Genomic DNA, 15,437 nt, shown 5'->3' with positions numbered 1-15,437 from the left:
CGGGCACTTTTTCCAAGCTACTTGGCAGGTGATTGGATGACCCATCTGTCTATCACCGCTGGTGGGTGTTAACTTCAACCAATCAGATCGCCGAAGGTGCCTGTGGATGATCTCCGTGGTATTCATTGATTGAGTCCTCACGGTCGTAAAGTCACCTTCGAAGCATTTAGTTAGATTATAACGAACTAGTTGTGTGGCTTAGCCTTTCCAAATGTTGAGGGTCGTTTTTTAGAATTTAATACATAGAATTGGGAACGTTACATTCAATTTCATTCAGACTGCCTGTTACTTCCGCGGCGGCAGCCATGTTGACGAGTGAAAAGAACTACAAAGACCATGTACCCACTACTTGCCAAGACGAGCCTGAGCCCGCCTACGGCCGCCGCTGATTCGTCGAGCCGGCATAGCTCGACCAATCATCTTAACTGCCAGACCGTCACGGAGAACCAAATGAAATGTGAGTTCACGTGACGGGCGGTTTACCAGGCTATAAATATCCCCCCCTGCTCTGAAAGTAAAATGTCTGAACGACAACTGAGATGATGACCGTCACCTGACGATTTATATCAGACTGGATTTATGATGATTAACACACCCAAACAGTTGGGAAATGTTTTACTACTCTTGTCTTAATCATTACCACATTCACATTATAGTTACCTGATGAGGTAGACTGGGTAACAGCAGCCGTGGCATCATTGACAGGAGATGATGGAGGGCGAGCTAGCTTGTCAAAAACGGTGCATTTCTCCGTTTGAATGTGATGCACTTTAGCCAAGTGTTTAGACAAATTGCTTGTGTTTCCACCTTTACTAGCAAAGGTTTTATTGCACTTGTGACAACGTGAATTGTCACCATCGACTCGAGTGAAGTACAACCACACTTTAGATCACTTCGTTCTTTCAGCCATTCTTAACGTGTGCTCTGCTCAGTTGCATGTCTATTGTCCATCTGCCTGCCTGCCCCTTCCCTGTTCCCTGCATGTGTGGTGTGTGTGCTGTAAGGCACGCCCAGCAGCCCCTCCCCTCTCTCAGTCCTCACTCCAGTTCTCCTCTCATCTCGGCTGCAGGCAGCAGCAGCTGTGTGTCTCTCTCGTCTGACGGAGAGCAACGCGGAAAAGATTATCCCTTTTCTCGTTCGGAAATCGCAAAAAACACATCATAGCCTGTCTTACGGAGTTGGTGAGATAAAATGTGCAAGATAACGTAACGTTTATTTAGCAATTATATAGCCTATAGAGGAAATCTATTTTCTTAATTTCTCCACTCCAGACAGTACCGATAAGAGAACCGTTAACGTGAAAGCTTATTGATCCTCCGGTATCCCGAAATACGGCCCCGGGGCCCGTTTGATACCGGGTCTCGGTACCCATCCCTAGTCTTGGAGGTGGGTACAGTTTTATTGTGATTGATAACGTGTATATCGCGTGCAGCCATTTTAGCTGATCTTGCAGTGGATATAGGGGCTGCCCATCCGAGACGATAGAAGGAAGAAATAAGAATGACTGATGAGTCTCGCGTTGAGGCTAGGTAATGACGTGGGCAGTACGTGTTGTTGGCGGAAGTCAGTTTGGTTTGGCAAGAGGAGAGATTCGAGTAGGCTACTTTCTTCCCCCTGTCAGACAGTTTTATGCTTTGTTTTTCTACAGTACATACCGGAGAAGTTAGCGGTAACGTTAGTTGGGCGTTGTAAAAGTACATTTCTGTCAGTGGAACAGCGATCATAAATGCAGTATGGATTATATCAGACATGTATTGGAAACATTTTGTTAAGTCTGCTTGTTGCACAACACTGTATTGTCTGATAGAAGTGCTGACGACCTGGTTACTGAGCTAACGTTAGCTGCTGCTAAATGCTAACGTTAGCCAAAAAGACTGCTATTCACCTCCTGTGTGAAACGGTGGCAGTTTGGTTTGGTTCAAAGTGAACGAATGTGTTTCTAGCCTGTGTGATTATTAATCACGGGTATTACTCACTGGTTTAAATAAACAATTTGATACTTTCCAATCTTTGCTGAGCAAGAATTCTGTGCAAAGAAAATCCAATGCAGGACCCAAATAGACGTCGGCCCCATATAGATGCTGGGTCTGCGAATAAGTTTTGGTAAATACCGTAAACGCCCGGGCTACTATTTGAAGTTTAACGGTATACTCATTTTGGAACAAAGCTGTATACCGGTATTTCATTTTGGAACAAAACACTTGTGCATAAAGCGTATACCTGTTACCCAGTCATTCACATTATAGCATTCTGCCTTGTGCAGAATCATACACATAGCAACAACAACAAAAGAAAAGTAGCAATACATTTAGTACTGTATATGACAATGCCAAGAATCATGAGGCTAGTTTAACCTTTCCTATTGGTCTGAATAGATGTCCATTCCAATTGTTGTCTCCCCCCCGCCCCCTCCTTTTTTGTCAGCCAGCAGGTTGCCTACTTAATTAATATCAACACTGATAATTGACCTTGAGGAATACCTTTATTTACTAGTTAAAGAATTGGTCATCCACACAAGTGCCATTTCTCTTTTTCAGGTGGGAGTAAAAACTACTGGACTCCAGGAGGCTCTTCTGAAAATCCCTAAGGCTCCTGAGGATGCTGACAGAATCACCAAGATGAAGCAAATTATGAAGGCTGTAAGTTTAAGGGATTGTTCCAGTATGAAAATTCAAGTACATCTGTACAGAAATTAGAGTAGGTTAATTTACTATTTCCTTCCTTCCATAGTTTTCTGAATGGAGGGCTCATCCCTCAAGCGCACCCCTGGTCCAAGGGTATGTCAAGTTCTTCGGACAGGAAATTGCATTTGCCTACATTGACAAAGCCCTTGTTGATCAGGCTATTGAGGTACTGTATCTTGTACAGTTACATAAATGTCTTATTCAAATGAAGTAATACCTATATTGTGAACTGAACATGTGATGTCATTGAAATTAATATTTGTTTTCTTATAGCTTGCCACTGGGCCTGGAGTTCATATTTATGGAAGGAAGGCTTTGGATGCTCTCCTGTCTGGTGTCTCAGTCCATTATGCTAAACCTATGCTGGTTGCTGAGGTACGTCGCATCCTGCCCACTGCTGTTGGTCTGCCTATGGAGCTCAGTTTCTATACGGCTGCTGTGGCTGCTGCATCTGTTGAGCGTAGGTTCCACTGTTGCAACTCAACTAATAAGACTATAGATGATGACTTTTAGTACTTTATACTGAGAATATCCTTTGTATTTCATAGTCCAAGCCACTGTGACACCACCTCTTCCTGAGAACTTCCATGCAGCCCACCTTCTTAAAACTGATATAGAGCTGAAGGCTGCACTTACTCCAAGGTAAACAACCTATAACTTACTTTGGAAAACAATGAAACTTTTCATTATCACTTCATCAGAAGATTAACTTGAATTCCCATATGTTAATTTCCCTTTCCTTTCAGTGTTTCCATGCACACCTATGCAGTTATGGGAGTGAATACTGCTTTGATCCAGGCTGCCCTGATGTCAAGAGCAAAAGTCCACACAATTCTCCCTGCAAAGATGGAAGCAAGATTTGACCTGATTAAGGGCAACTTCAAGATTCAGGCTTTGCCTGTCCAGGGCATTGATAAGATTGCATCTGCAGTGTATGTACATTTCCTTTTCCTGAAGCAACTTGTATGAAGCACTATTTATTTTCTGTTAAAACAAAACAAAAAATCTTACTGAAACAGTGTTGAGACTCTTGCTATTGCAAGAAATGTGGAAGATCTTGGAGCCGTGAAAATAACACCAATGATTCCGGCTGAAGTTGCAACAAGGGAGATCTTCACTTCTAAGATCACGTCTAAGTTTGCATCTTCTCTGGCTGGTAGCATGGTGAGTTTGACTCCTGACCAGCCTTTCCAAAACAACATTTTACATGTTAAAAACAAATACTGGCTTCTGTTCTGTTTTTAAAGTCAAGGTCATCTGAAATCATTCCTATTGATCTGCCCACCAAAATTACCCACAAGATCAAAATACCAAAGGCCTTTGAGAAGAAAATGTGTGCTGCACTTGAAACCTTTGGAATCAAGGCATGCACTGAGATTGAATCTCAGAATGCCGCCTTCATCAGAGACTGTCCACTCTACGCCATGATTGGAAAACATGCAGCCTTTGTTGAGGTTGTTCCAGGCAAGCAAAATTGATGACTTCACTGACATCAAATAAGGAATTTTGTGAGGAGTCATGAAAAAGTAATGTTTTGCTCTTTTTGGGTGTAGCTGCTGGACCAGTCATTGAGAAGATTGAGATTGAGATTGAGTTTGGAGATAACGCTGCAGAAAAGATAATCAAAGTGATCAACAATAGCAATGAGGAGGAAACTGCAGAGGAAAAGAATGTCCTGTTGAAACTCAAGAAAATCCTGGTTCCTGGTCTGAAGAACGGCACCAGTTCTTCCTCCAGCTCCAGCAGCCGTTCTGTCAGCTCTCATTCCAGCAGCTCCAGCTCTAAGGTCCGTTCAGGCTCCTCTTCCGTATCATCCAAGTCCTCTTCCAGCCGCTCTTCCAGCTCTAGGTCCTCTAGCTCTAGCTCCTCTAGCTCCAGCTCTCGCCTCTCAAGGGTGAGGCACAACTTCATAGTCAACCCTTCATGTGAAGAAAACAGCAGTATCATGTGGAATAGGTTCAGGATTTGAGTTAGTTCTTATTATTCCTTTTCTACTGCAGCAGATCTATGACATGAAGTTTATCAAGAACCACATCCACCAGGTGATTATCCGACTGCGGTTTAAATAACAGAGACAATCAGATCACATACTCTATTTGATCAGGCAAAAAAAAAGTTGTGTTTTTGTTTGTTTTTAGTATGTGGCATCCACAGCCAGAGCCAACAGCAGGAGCAGTGCCTCCAGTATTGAGGCCATCTACAACAAGGTGAGGCATCAGACCAAGCCAAGAGAAGTCTCATGAATTCAAAGAGAACATTAGAAATTGTCATTAACATCACACCCTGGTTTGCATCTACAGGCCAAGTACCTTGCTAATGCTGTCGCTCCTGCTGTGACAATCCTCGTCCATGCTGTGAGAGCCGACCACAAGGTTCAGGGATACCAGATTGCTGCTTACTTGGACAAAGCTACTTCCAGGGTGCAGATTATCTTCGCCAACCTTGCCGAGAGTGACCACTGGAGAATCTGTGCTGATGGCCTTATGCTAAGCCACCACAAGCTTATGGTAAAACTTGTCATTTCACCTTTAATATCAATTGGGTTGATAATAACAGTAGCTGTAACGGTTTATGTTATGCCTGAACTTATGACTCAGGAAAAAAATGCTTTTTAGGCCAAGATTGCCTGGGGTATTGAGTGCAAACAGTATGAGACTGAAATCACAGCTGAAACTGGTCTTGTGAGTCAAGATCCTGCAATCAGCCTGAAGCTGACCTGGGACAAGCTTCCACGTAGCATGCAGTGCTATGCAAAGAAGTAAAGTCACAGAATAATATAATTTTCAAACATTGTGTACAGCACCATCTATTATAATTTTGTTTTATTCTTTAACGATTAATCTACCAATTCATGTCTGTCCAGGATCTCTGAATACATTTCACGCATTGAGGCTGCAGTGGAAGTGGCAAAGGCCAAGAACATTCGCAATCAGATCAAGCTGACTGTGGCCATCGCCTCTGAGAGAACCCTGAATGTTGTGCTGAAGACACCAAAGGTATGATTTTATTGCTCAGTCCTTTACATAGAGACATACAAAGAAAATGTCTGTATTCCATTTTGTCGTTCAGAGTGCAAATATATTTTTGACTCATAACTGTTTCAATTTTAATATTATAGAGGACCATCTACAAACTGGGTGTGGGACTTCCTGTTTATCTGCCCATTGGAGAAACTGCTGCTGAGATGGAAGCCTATCAGGACAATCTGGCTGACAAGATCTCCTATGCAATTACCAAGGCTTATGCAGGTGAAGACATTTAAAGGCGTCTGAATAGTCTGAATCTGAATAGACTGATCAATCAATTGTTCACGCATTGACTACTATTTCATTTCCACTCTAGTTAAGTGTGAAATGGAGAAAGACGTGTTGACCACATTCAACAACAGGAAATACAGAAATGAGATACCCCACTCTTGCTACCAGGTTTTGGCTCAGGATTGCACCCCAGAACTCAAATTTATGGTTCTGCTGAAGAGGGACTACACACAAGACCAGAACCTAATCAATGTGAAAATCGCAGACATGTAAGTATAATAATAATAATAATAATAATAATAATAATAATAATAATAATAATAATAATAATAATAATAATAAATATAGCCGCAAGCGGCGATGCGGGGTCCAAGCTTCCGGTGACTTGGGGGTTATATGTCAGATAATATAGACACTGAATTGCACATTTAGTCAGAGTTGATATGTGCACAAGTGTACCAAGTTTGCAAGTAATATGTAGTAAGTAGCAGTGGTGGTGGTAAGCCAAATGGTGGCTGTCAAAGAGGCTTATTACGCAATGGACTTTTTCTAGGCAAACTGTCATAATTTCAAATCCTAGCTTCCTGATAAGCTTAGATGTGTTAGCCATGAGTGGACAGCTTACTGAGGTGTTGCTTTTGTGGTGTTCCGAGTCCATTGGATGAAGATAGTGTGCTGCTTCTAGGGGTGGGGGAAAAAATCGATTCACCTAAGTATCGCGATTTTTAATGTCACGATATTTTGGATCGATCTTTTATTCCAGAATCGATAATCGCAAAAAAAAAAAAAAAAAAAAAAAAAAAAAAAAAAATTGTGCTTGCAGTCAGGCCACTCACTGAACAGCAGGCCAGGCGCCGCCTACTGGTTTACTAGTGGTTTTATTACTTTATTAGTTAGTCTGAAGTAATAATTACACTTCAGGGTTAAAGTGGGTGCATCTCATTGTAAAATTGGACTTCAAACGGCCCAAATCTGGCTTCAAACGGCCAAAATTGGGCTTCAAACGGCCCAAATTTCACGCGCGTCGGCCCATATCGGCCTGGCCTGCTTGGTATCTAATGCCGGCCTGAATTATGATCCCAGTCCGCCCCTGTTTTTAACTATATCGCCCAGCCCTACTCATGATATATAATATACAGTCTCTAGTGTATGATTCAACTTTTCCCATGTTCTAATCTAGTGTAAAAAAGCAAACAAACTGAAAAAATAAAAGAAAAAAATAAACAAAAATCGCAATAAATCGTAATATCGAATCGCAATAATCGTAGAATCGCAATACTTAAGAATCGCAATATAAATCGAATCGGCACCCAAGAATCGTGATAGTATCGAATCGGGAGATAAGTGAATCGCCACAGCCCTAGCTGCTTCTACTGTACACTTCTGATCATGGTTATAGATGTGCTCAGTGAGGAAAGGATTAAACAAACTGTTCCTGAATGGTGATCTAAGTAATTGGTTGTCACAATGAAAAGCCAATGCTTTTGTAGTAGTGGTGGTAGTCATAAATCTGGTCTGCATAAGCACAAGGCCAGAATTTGAACCATTTGTCTTGAAATTAATGTAAAATCCTAACTATTACTAGATACTCCACATGGTACATTCATAGTGTCTCTGTATAGGTATAACAAGATCAATATTCAGGTTGTGTAAATCACCCTTTAAGTCAAACTGTTAGTGGCTTAATAGGTTATCAGTTAACAAGTTACTTGTCTGTTATTCAGATGTTTTAAAAGGGTAAGCTTGGGCACAGTGGACATCTACAAGTTGGCAATAAAAGTGTAAGCTCAAGGTTGACTAAAGGAGTTAGGATATAATGCATAAAAAACTGGGACAAAAGACAGCAAAGGAGGCAGATATATGATTCGAACAATAAGTTTTTATTGCAAATAATAGTTTTTATGAAATGAAAAACTTAAAGTAAAAAGAAATATATCAATCCATTTTGTCCTTGTGTGGGGCTGAGTCGGGGTTTCTGGACTGTGTGGAGGGACTGTCGAGTCTTGGAGTCAAGTCTGAGTCAGGGCTATGATTTGTCTATTACGTCAACTCAGATGTGATTGAGCATGAGGATAGCTTCTTCCATTTCGTCTGTAGTCATTTGAGTTGGTGATTTTGTAAGCAGTGGTGTGATAAGTGCGAGTGGGATGGTGTATGATGTTTCCTGGTTATTGATGGACAGAGAGAATTGGATATGTGTTTTGCGGTTTCTGTTTTATGGCATTGATTGCATTTGTGACATTTGTATGTGAGTGAGTCAAAGTTTACAGTAGTGATAGGTGCCAAAAACAGAAGTACTTGTTTGTGACGGTGGCAGAAGAGACTTCACCATAGATGCTTTGAGTGGTGGGTGGTGGTGGTTCTGTGTATGATTCAAGTGCAGTGGTGGGTGTTGATGTTGTGGTTGGGGTGGTTGTCAGATATGTATTGGTTTGTATGCATGTATGGATAGGTTGGTCAGGTGGTACCAGTCGTCAATGTCAGGTTTACAGTACCCCCACACAGCTAGGTCAATGGTTCCAGTTGCGTCAATGAGGAGGAAGGTTGTTGTATTCATGGTGGTGCCGGCTCAGGTTGTTGCTTCAGTTGTGGGTTTTACCAGTTTGATTACTTTGCAAGTGATGTTGATCTGTGGAAGAGCATGGCATAAACAGACAAATTAGTCATAGGAAGTAGAATGTTTAGCTTTTATAACTTCACATTGACATGACACTATTTGCATATAGGTTGACTTTAGAAAATCTGGAGTATGTAATTCAAATTCAAAGATTCAAGGCCAAGGTTCAGTAGGTGGCATTTTGTTTTTGCATGATATTGTATGTTTTATCTAATGTCACTACTGTGGCATAGGGTGCAAAAAAAGATAGTAGACTTACTTTTTCGAAGTGGCGTCCTTCATTCAGAATGGTGGTGGTTGCATGTGAATAGCCACCCAGGGAGTGATGGATTATGGGAATTTGAGTCCGAGTCTCCAAGCCCTGAGTCAATTAGGTGGCTCACACGTGTGTGTGTGTGTGTGGGAATGGGGGGGGGGGGGGGGGGTCTCACAGCAGGTGGCATTAAAAGTTTAGACATTACAAGTACCGCATAGTACCACACTTCAAATAAACCAAACTATACCTTTCACAAATCAACTCAATAAGTGTCAAACTAAATGAATGCCTGCGAAACTGTTTTCGGATGTGTGAGATGTGCAAAATAAATCAGCATTGTTTTTCGGTGGAGTGTCCCTTTAAGGCCAAAACTCTTAACATCTTACTTGGCTTTAATTAAACACACAAGATAGGAATACATTTCAAATTTTTATACCCATAGCTCCACCCATCTTCCCAGGGGGGGGGGGGGGATGCAAACACACAAACAATAACTCACCAATTCAGCTTCAGAGTTTAGATTCAACAGGGCACCATTGGCACGGTGGATATCTACAGATCAGTAAAGGCGCAACCAATCACTTCAAGTTCAAACATTAACATTAACATGGTACATTCATGTCCACATTTTTAGTAGCGTTTTAAACATAAATTTAACATTTTTAACTTTGTGTTATTCTTTTGTAATTTATACTTTTAACTCATGCTTTTAACTTATTAAACTAAAACACAATAAGAATTCAAAGATGCAAACACAAAAATGAAATCGGTGCTGCAATACAATGGTTCCTTCCAATTGAAGCAATTTAACAAATAAATTAAGCAGCATTGCATCAAACATTTAAGCAGCATTTTAAAACAACAGGAATGTAAACATATTCACCGACCATTGGCGTCTTTGAAATTAAACTCTGAGTAGAGCTTGGTGCTTCTGGTTGCTGTCTGTTTCTTTGAATGTATGACTGAGAGAATGTATTCCTTTTCAGGTGTTCTCAATCTGGTAATGAGCGGCCATTTTGCTGCTGCATCTTGGGAAGTGTAGTTTTTTGTGAGAGTAATCCCATTCCCTGGCTCATCTCTTGCACCAGGGGCTGTGTGTGTGTGTGTGTGTGTGTGTGTGTGTGTGTGTGTGTGTGTGTGTATGTGTGTATGACACCTGTGTGTGGAGTGAAGCACTCTGGGAGATGAACTACAGCCGTGGTGGCCATTTTAGTATGTGTGTGTGTCTGTGTGTGTGTGTCTGTGTCTGTGTGTGTGTGTGTTTGTGTGTGTGTGTGTGTGTGTGTGTGTGTGTGTGTGTGTGTGTGTGTGTGTGTGTGTGTGTGTGTGTGTGTGTGTGTGTGTTTGTGTGTGTTTGTGTGTGTTTAGTGTCAGGGCATGTGTCATCAAAAGTTTAAACATTTATCATTTCAAGACGGTTTCACGTATCCAAATTCTTTCTAGGTTTTTAAATCAGGGAAGTCCAGAGATGACACACAAAAAGTTTGGGCTCATTCGGGCAAAAGGCCTAGGACGAGTTCGTTTTTTTTTCTTTCTGAGAAAGTACAAGATGGCGGAAAATCTAGCAGACTTAAATGGGCGTGGTCTATATGGATAGATGCGCATTGATCCAGGGAATCCAGCAGATGTGGAATTTTGATTCTACGCCTCACGGTTCAACAGTTATGGGCCAATACGTGAAATGGTCTGTTATAGCGCCACCATCTGGTCAATATGGGTAATTTTTTGTCTCTGAGTAGTGGGGCACATTTCCAACCTATGTGCAAAGTCTGGCTACTGTACCCCTTACGGTTTTTGATGTGCATACTGTTTTAGCGCAGAATAATAAAAATAAAAATAAAAATAAAAATAATAATAAACAGAACAATTACAATAGGGATCCACGCACTTCGTGCGTGGACCCCTAATAATGGCATTTATACACCGTTTTTCTAGAACTCAAAGTCACTTAAAGTCCCTGGAAACCAGAAATATTTCTTTATTATTTAGCATTTTGAGTTCATCACATCACAGGACCCTATGTTAATAAGCCACCAGCCAAATTTGAACGATGATGAACGTCGCAAAGTATAAAAGTATCTCTCTCTCTCTCTCTCTCTCGGGACTAGTGAGAGAGAGAGAGAGAGAGCAGCATAGCGCTTGACACAGCCTGGTGACACGAGGTGGCATACTCTTCGCGCCCAGCCAAGCGCATAGGGCGCACGGCGATTATGACGTCATCGCACGGGGCGTGTCGGGGGGCGAGGCCGCAGCGCGCCGCGTCCATGGAGATTTTTCTATCAGCGCGTCGGTTTTGCTGCCTGTGCCTGTGAGATCTCCGTGGTAGGCTATCAGCGGATATCTGCTGTGATTGAGTCCTCACCGTCGTAAAGTTGCCTTTGAAGCATGGTGTTCAATTATAACGAACTAGTTGTGTGGCTTAGCCTTCCCAAATGTTGAGGGTCGTTTTTTATAATTTAATATATAGAATTGGGAACGTTACATTCAATTTCATTCAGACTGCCTGGCGCCTGCAGCTGCGCACTGAGTATGTTCTGTTTTGGCCCGCGCAGAGTGCGCGCGCCCTCCTCGGAGCCCCGCCTCCAGCGCGTGCGCGAAGAGTATGCCAGAAGCTTTACTCACACACACACACACAGTAGGGCGGGTTGCGCGCGTGTACAAAGGTTATATAGAGCTTATGACGTCATAAGCTCCTGCATTTTAGCACCTCGCGCACTGCTCTCTTCAATGAGGAAGTACCTTGTAGAATCTTGTAGAAAAGTGTTGATTTTAAGGCTTTGGGTTGAAAGTAATGTATAATAATTTCTGAGACACACAATTACTAATATAAGACCCTAAATAACATAGTTAGAACGTTTTTGTGGATTTTGGTTTCCAGGGATTTTAACACTATACACTGAGGGGTGGCGTTAGTGAGACAAAGGAGAGACAAACAGTGGACAAACAACACAGATGCAGAAGGATGGATGGGAGCAGGGGGGCTAGGCAATGGAGAAGAGATGGGTCTTGAGGCTGGATTGAAAGAACTGTGAGGGACTCGGAGTCTCTAATGTCTTGGGGGAGGTAGTTCCAGAGCCTGGGCGCTACACCTAGAGAAGGCTCTGTCACGAAATTGCGAAGGTTGGACTTGGGGGTGGAGAGAAGGCCCGGCAGAGGTGGATCTGACGGACCGGGGGGGTTGGTAGGGGAAGAGGAGGTCGTCAGAAATGGGGGGGGGGGGGCTACTTGGTGAATGGCTTTGTAAGTGATGACGAGGAGTTTGTAGTTGATCCGGTAGGAGAATTATAACAAATATTGAATTCTAAATTACTGCATTTGTCAAAAAAGACACTTTCTTCTGTCCAAAATATTTCAGACTTCAAACTTTGCTTTATCTTCACTCTTAAATGTTCCTCCCAATGTTTTTTCCAACAGCGATGTGGATCTGTACCCGAAGGATAATGATATTATGGTGAAGGTTAATGGACTGGAAATCCCTATCAGTAACCTGCCATACCAGCATCCTACAGGTCTTCTATTTTATTAATTCAAATTGAACTGTCATGCTGAGATTATTCCGCTTGTTAGGTGTTAACACTACTTAACTACTACTTTTGTACTTGCACTGATTATAGCTCAAATTCAGATCAGACAGAGAGGTGAGGGCATTGCTCTCCATGCTCCAAGCCAGGGTCTGCAAGAGGTCTACTTTGATGTGAACACATGGAAGGTGATCAAAAAAATCTTACCATCTTACAGGTCCTTCTTCTTCTATTGGCCCATTTCCACCGCTGGTATTGGCCCGTCTCGTCTCGCTTTTTTGTAGCTTTCCACCGGTCAAAAACCGGGACAACCCAGGTTGAGTCATGCTATTTCTAGTACCACCTCTGGCGAGGTTCCAGGGCTGTGGACCCTGTACCATACGGTGATGTGAAAACACTGCAGACGACTGATTGGTAAATGGTAAATGGACTGCATTTATATAGCACTTTAGGCCTACATTCACCATTCACATTCACCCATTCACACCCATGTGTGAATGGGTGAATGTGCCTACATTCACCCATTCACACACCGAAGGCCGCAAGCTAGTCCGGACTGGAGGAGCCGGGGATCGAACCACCGACCTTCTGATTAGTGGACGACCCTCTCTACCTCCTGAGCCACAGACAGAATTGTGTTACTGTGTCTCTGGTTACTGTCAATGCTGGATATACCAGTTTAGTGGTGCTTACCTCTTGTGTGTAACATTATTTCCCAAACTCTCCTGTTATTTCCAACAGTCTTTTGTCTTGCGGCCTTCAGCTCTGGTGAAATAAAATCGATCTTGCTCAGCCTTAACATGACGGTTGTTTTGAATTGTTTTGAGAGACAAAAGTCCGCTAGGCGGACCCGCGGGTTTAGCCTGGCTTCTCTTCTCCCTGTAGCGTAACCCCCATCCTCCGCTATGTGGTGCGATGCGCAGCGCAAGAATGTAAATAACAACAAAGAAATATCTATTCTCCTAGCCGATGGTCTCATTTGCTCATGTAGGTCATATAGAGGCACCAGTATTTCATAACCAGTTTAAAAGTATTGTGTAGGGATTTAATTTTAACGTTAAACGTGTATGGCCCCGTTCTTTTTATAGCCTACTTCCTGCTATGGTCACTGTGACTACTGACTACAGATACAGCACCAAAGTCATGCCGGTTAAAGTCACGTCCTCTCCTGCATTCAACATACAACCAAGGGATTTCATCCATCATTCATTTTCCATCTACAGCTTGTTAAAATGATGTTCCGTGTAGGGATTTAATTTTAACATTATACAAACGGAGGGTGGAGGGCAGATATGCGGTCGTTATGATGACCAGTTGTGGGCGGAGGCGAGTAAACTGGAAGCAGACAGTGTATCAGGTCAAGACGAGTAAAGCCAAGTTGAGACGAGCCGTACTGTGCTGTACCATGTGGGTGGAAATGAGCCATAAGTATCGAAGTACTGGTAATGACAACATTACAACATTTTGATCAACCTTAAACTATTATTATTGTTCTTCAGGTTAAAGTTGTGGACTGGTTGAAAGGACAGACCTGTGGAGTCTGTGGAAAGGCTGATGGGGAAATCAGACAGGAGTACCGCACCCCCAACGGACACCTGACCAAGAACGCAGTCAGCTATGCTCATTCCTGGGTTCTCCCTTCTAAGAGTTGCCGTGACAGCTCTGGTAAAACTCAACTGTTTCACCTTGCCTCTGAGAACATGCTTCACACTAAGAATGGCAAAACAATGTGACTATAGCACAATTACCTTGATACTCTAATGATAAAAATCCATGCCAAATACAGTAGGCTACATACCTTTCTTTTTCCAGAATGCTACATGCAGCATGAATCTGTGGAGAAGCAGATGATTGTCCAAAGCGAGGAGTCCAAATGCTACTCTGTTGAGCCTGTGCTGCGCTGCCTGCCTGGCTGCCTCCCTCTAAGGACTACTTCTGTCACTGTCGGCTTCCACTGCATCCCTGCTGGTAAGTCCGCAAGAAACCACAAGTGCTTCATCCAACAGGGTATATGCAGGAATCGTGAAGTTAAATTCAATACCGTATAAGACCCTTTTTTTTTTTAAGGTATAGGTATACTATGCAACTATTTCATTCAAAAACATTATATAATTTCCCCTCAAAACGATCACTTCTGGCCCATATAATAGTGTGGCAGTGTGTTTATTTTGAGAGACGTCCTGTGTGTAAATCTGGGTGGGGAAAGTGAAATGGCAGCGCTTGCCCCTCCCTCATTACCACCACTGACGTGCCCTTGAGCAAGGCCCTTAACCCCAACTGCTCCAGTGGAGCTGCTCAGTGGCCAGCAGTTCAGACTGTGGTTGTCGGTCAGCTTCCAGGTGTGAATGTGTGTGTGAATGTGAACAGGGTGCTCCTGAAAAAGAGAGCATTGCTCTCATTGAGACTCCCCCTGTATAAATAAAGGTAAAAAAAAAAAATGTGGTGGGACATTGTTTTGTTTGTGTTTATGTGGAGAGACAGCGCCAGTAAACCGTTGAAACGCAGAGATTCAACTTTTTTGTGATAGTTTCACAACGGTTAGGTTATAAAATAACAAATATGCGGTATGCTCCAAACAGCTCAAAAACTGATCTGGGAAGAAGGTCAAATTCCTGGTTTTATGTCCACTCTGCTCGATGCTAACCTTCTCACCCCCATCACCAAGACCAAGTACTGCACCTTGGGGGACAGAGCCTTCGCCATTGCTGCCCCAACCCTCTGGAATTCCCTGCCCCTTAACATCCGAAACTCTGACACAATCACTTCTTTCAAAAACCAACTCAAATCCCACCTTTTCAAGAAAGCCTACAATATCTGACTTCTACCTCCACCATCCTTTTTCATTTTGTAACCCCCATATTTGTTTTTGTTCTGTATCTGTGTACGTTTTATGTTATACTGTATGTAAAGCGTCTTTGAGTAATTAGAAAAGCGCTATATAAGTCATATGTATTATTATTTATTATTAATTGCTTTCCTCTCTTCACTGTTGCAGATTCTATTCTCAGTCACCCTGATGCTCTGATGTTTGAGAAGAGTGTGGACCTGAGGGAAACAGCAGAAGCCCACCTGGCCTGTCACTGCACTGCTCAGTGTGCTTAA

At 42.6% G+C, this 15,437-nt stretch overlaps 1 protein-coding gene across 1 annotated transcript in view; it reads left to right on the top strand.

Annotated features, from left to right (window-relative positions):
* LOC310777804 (vitellogenin-like) overlaps positions 1-15,437 on the top strand; it is a gene marked incomplete at both ends in the record, with an annotated part of 81,210 nt that extends 65,773 nt beyond the window's left edge. Inside the window, 19 exons of the mRNA XM_083638161.1 lie at positions 2,538-2,639; positions 2,731-2,850; positions 2,958-3,144; positions 3,233-3,326; positions 3,431-3,616; positions 3,704-3,848; positions 3,932-4,148; positions 4,238-4,578; positions 4,823-4,891; positions 4,985-5,191; positions 5,300-5,442; positions 5,548-5,680; positions 5,803-5,932; positions 6,027-6,210; positions 12,229-12,323; positions 12,429-12,523; positions 13,835-14,000; positions 14,148-14,303; positions 15,331-15,437. Of these exons, the coding sequence (XP_083494287.1) occupies positions 2,538-2,639; positions 2,731-2,850; positions 2,958-3,144; positions 3,233-3,326; positions 3,431-3,616; positions 3,704-3,848; positions 3,932-4,148; positions 4,238-4,578; positions 4,823-4,891; positions 4,985-5,191; positions 5,300-5,442; positions 5,548-5,680; positions 5,803-5,932; positions 6,027-6,210; positions 12,229-12,323; positions 12,429-12,523; positions 13,835-14,000; positions 14,148-14,303; positions 15,331-15,437 (2,877 nt within the window). The remainder of the gene's footprint in view (positions 1-2,537; positions 2,640-2,730; positions 2,851-2,957; positions 3,145-3,232; positions 3,327-3,430; positions 3,617-3,703; positions 3,849-3,931; positions 4,149-4,237; positions 4,579-4,822; positions 4,892-4,984; positions 5,192-5,299; positions 5,443-5,547; positions 5,681-5,802; positions 5,933-6,026; positions 6,211-12,228; positions 12,324-12,428; positions 12,524-13,834; positions 14,001-14,147; positions 14,304-15,330) is intronic.

This window comes from Poromitra crassiceps, assembly GCF_964638095.1.
Source record: "Poromitra crassiceps genome assembly, chromosome: 6".
Lineage (NCBI taxonomy): Eukaryota > Metazoa > Chordata > Actinopteri > Beryciformes > Melamphaidae > Poromitra > Poromitra crassiceps.
This window is presented reverse-complemented; position numbering and strand designations above follow the sequence as displayed.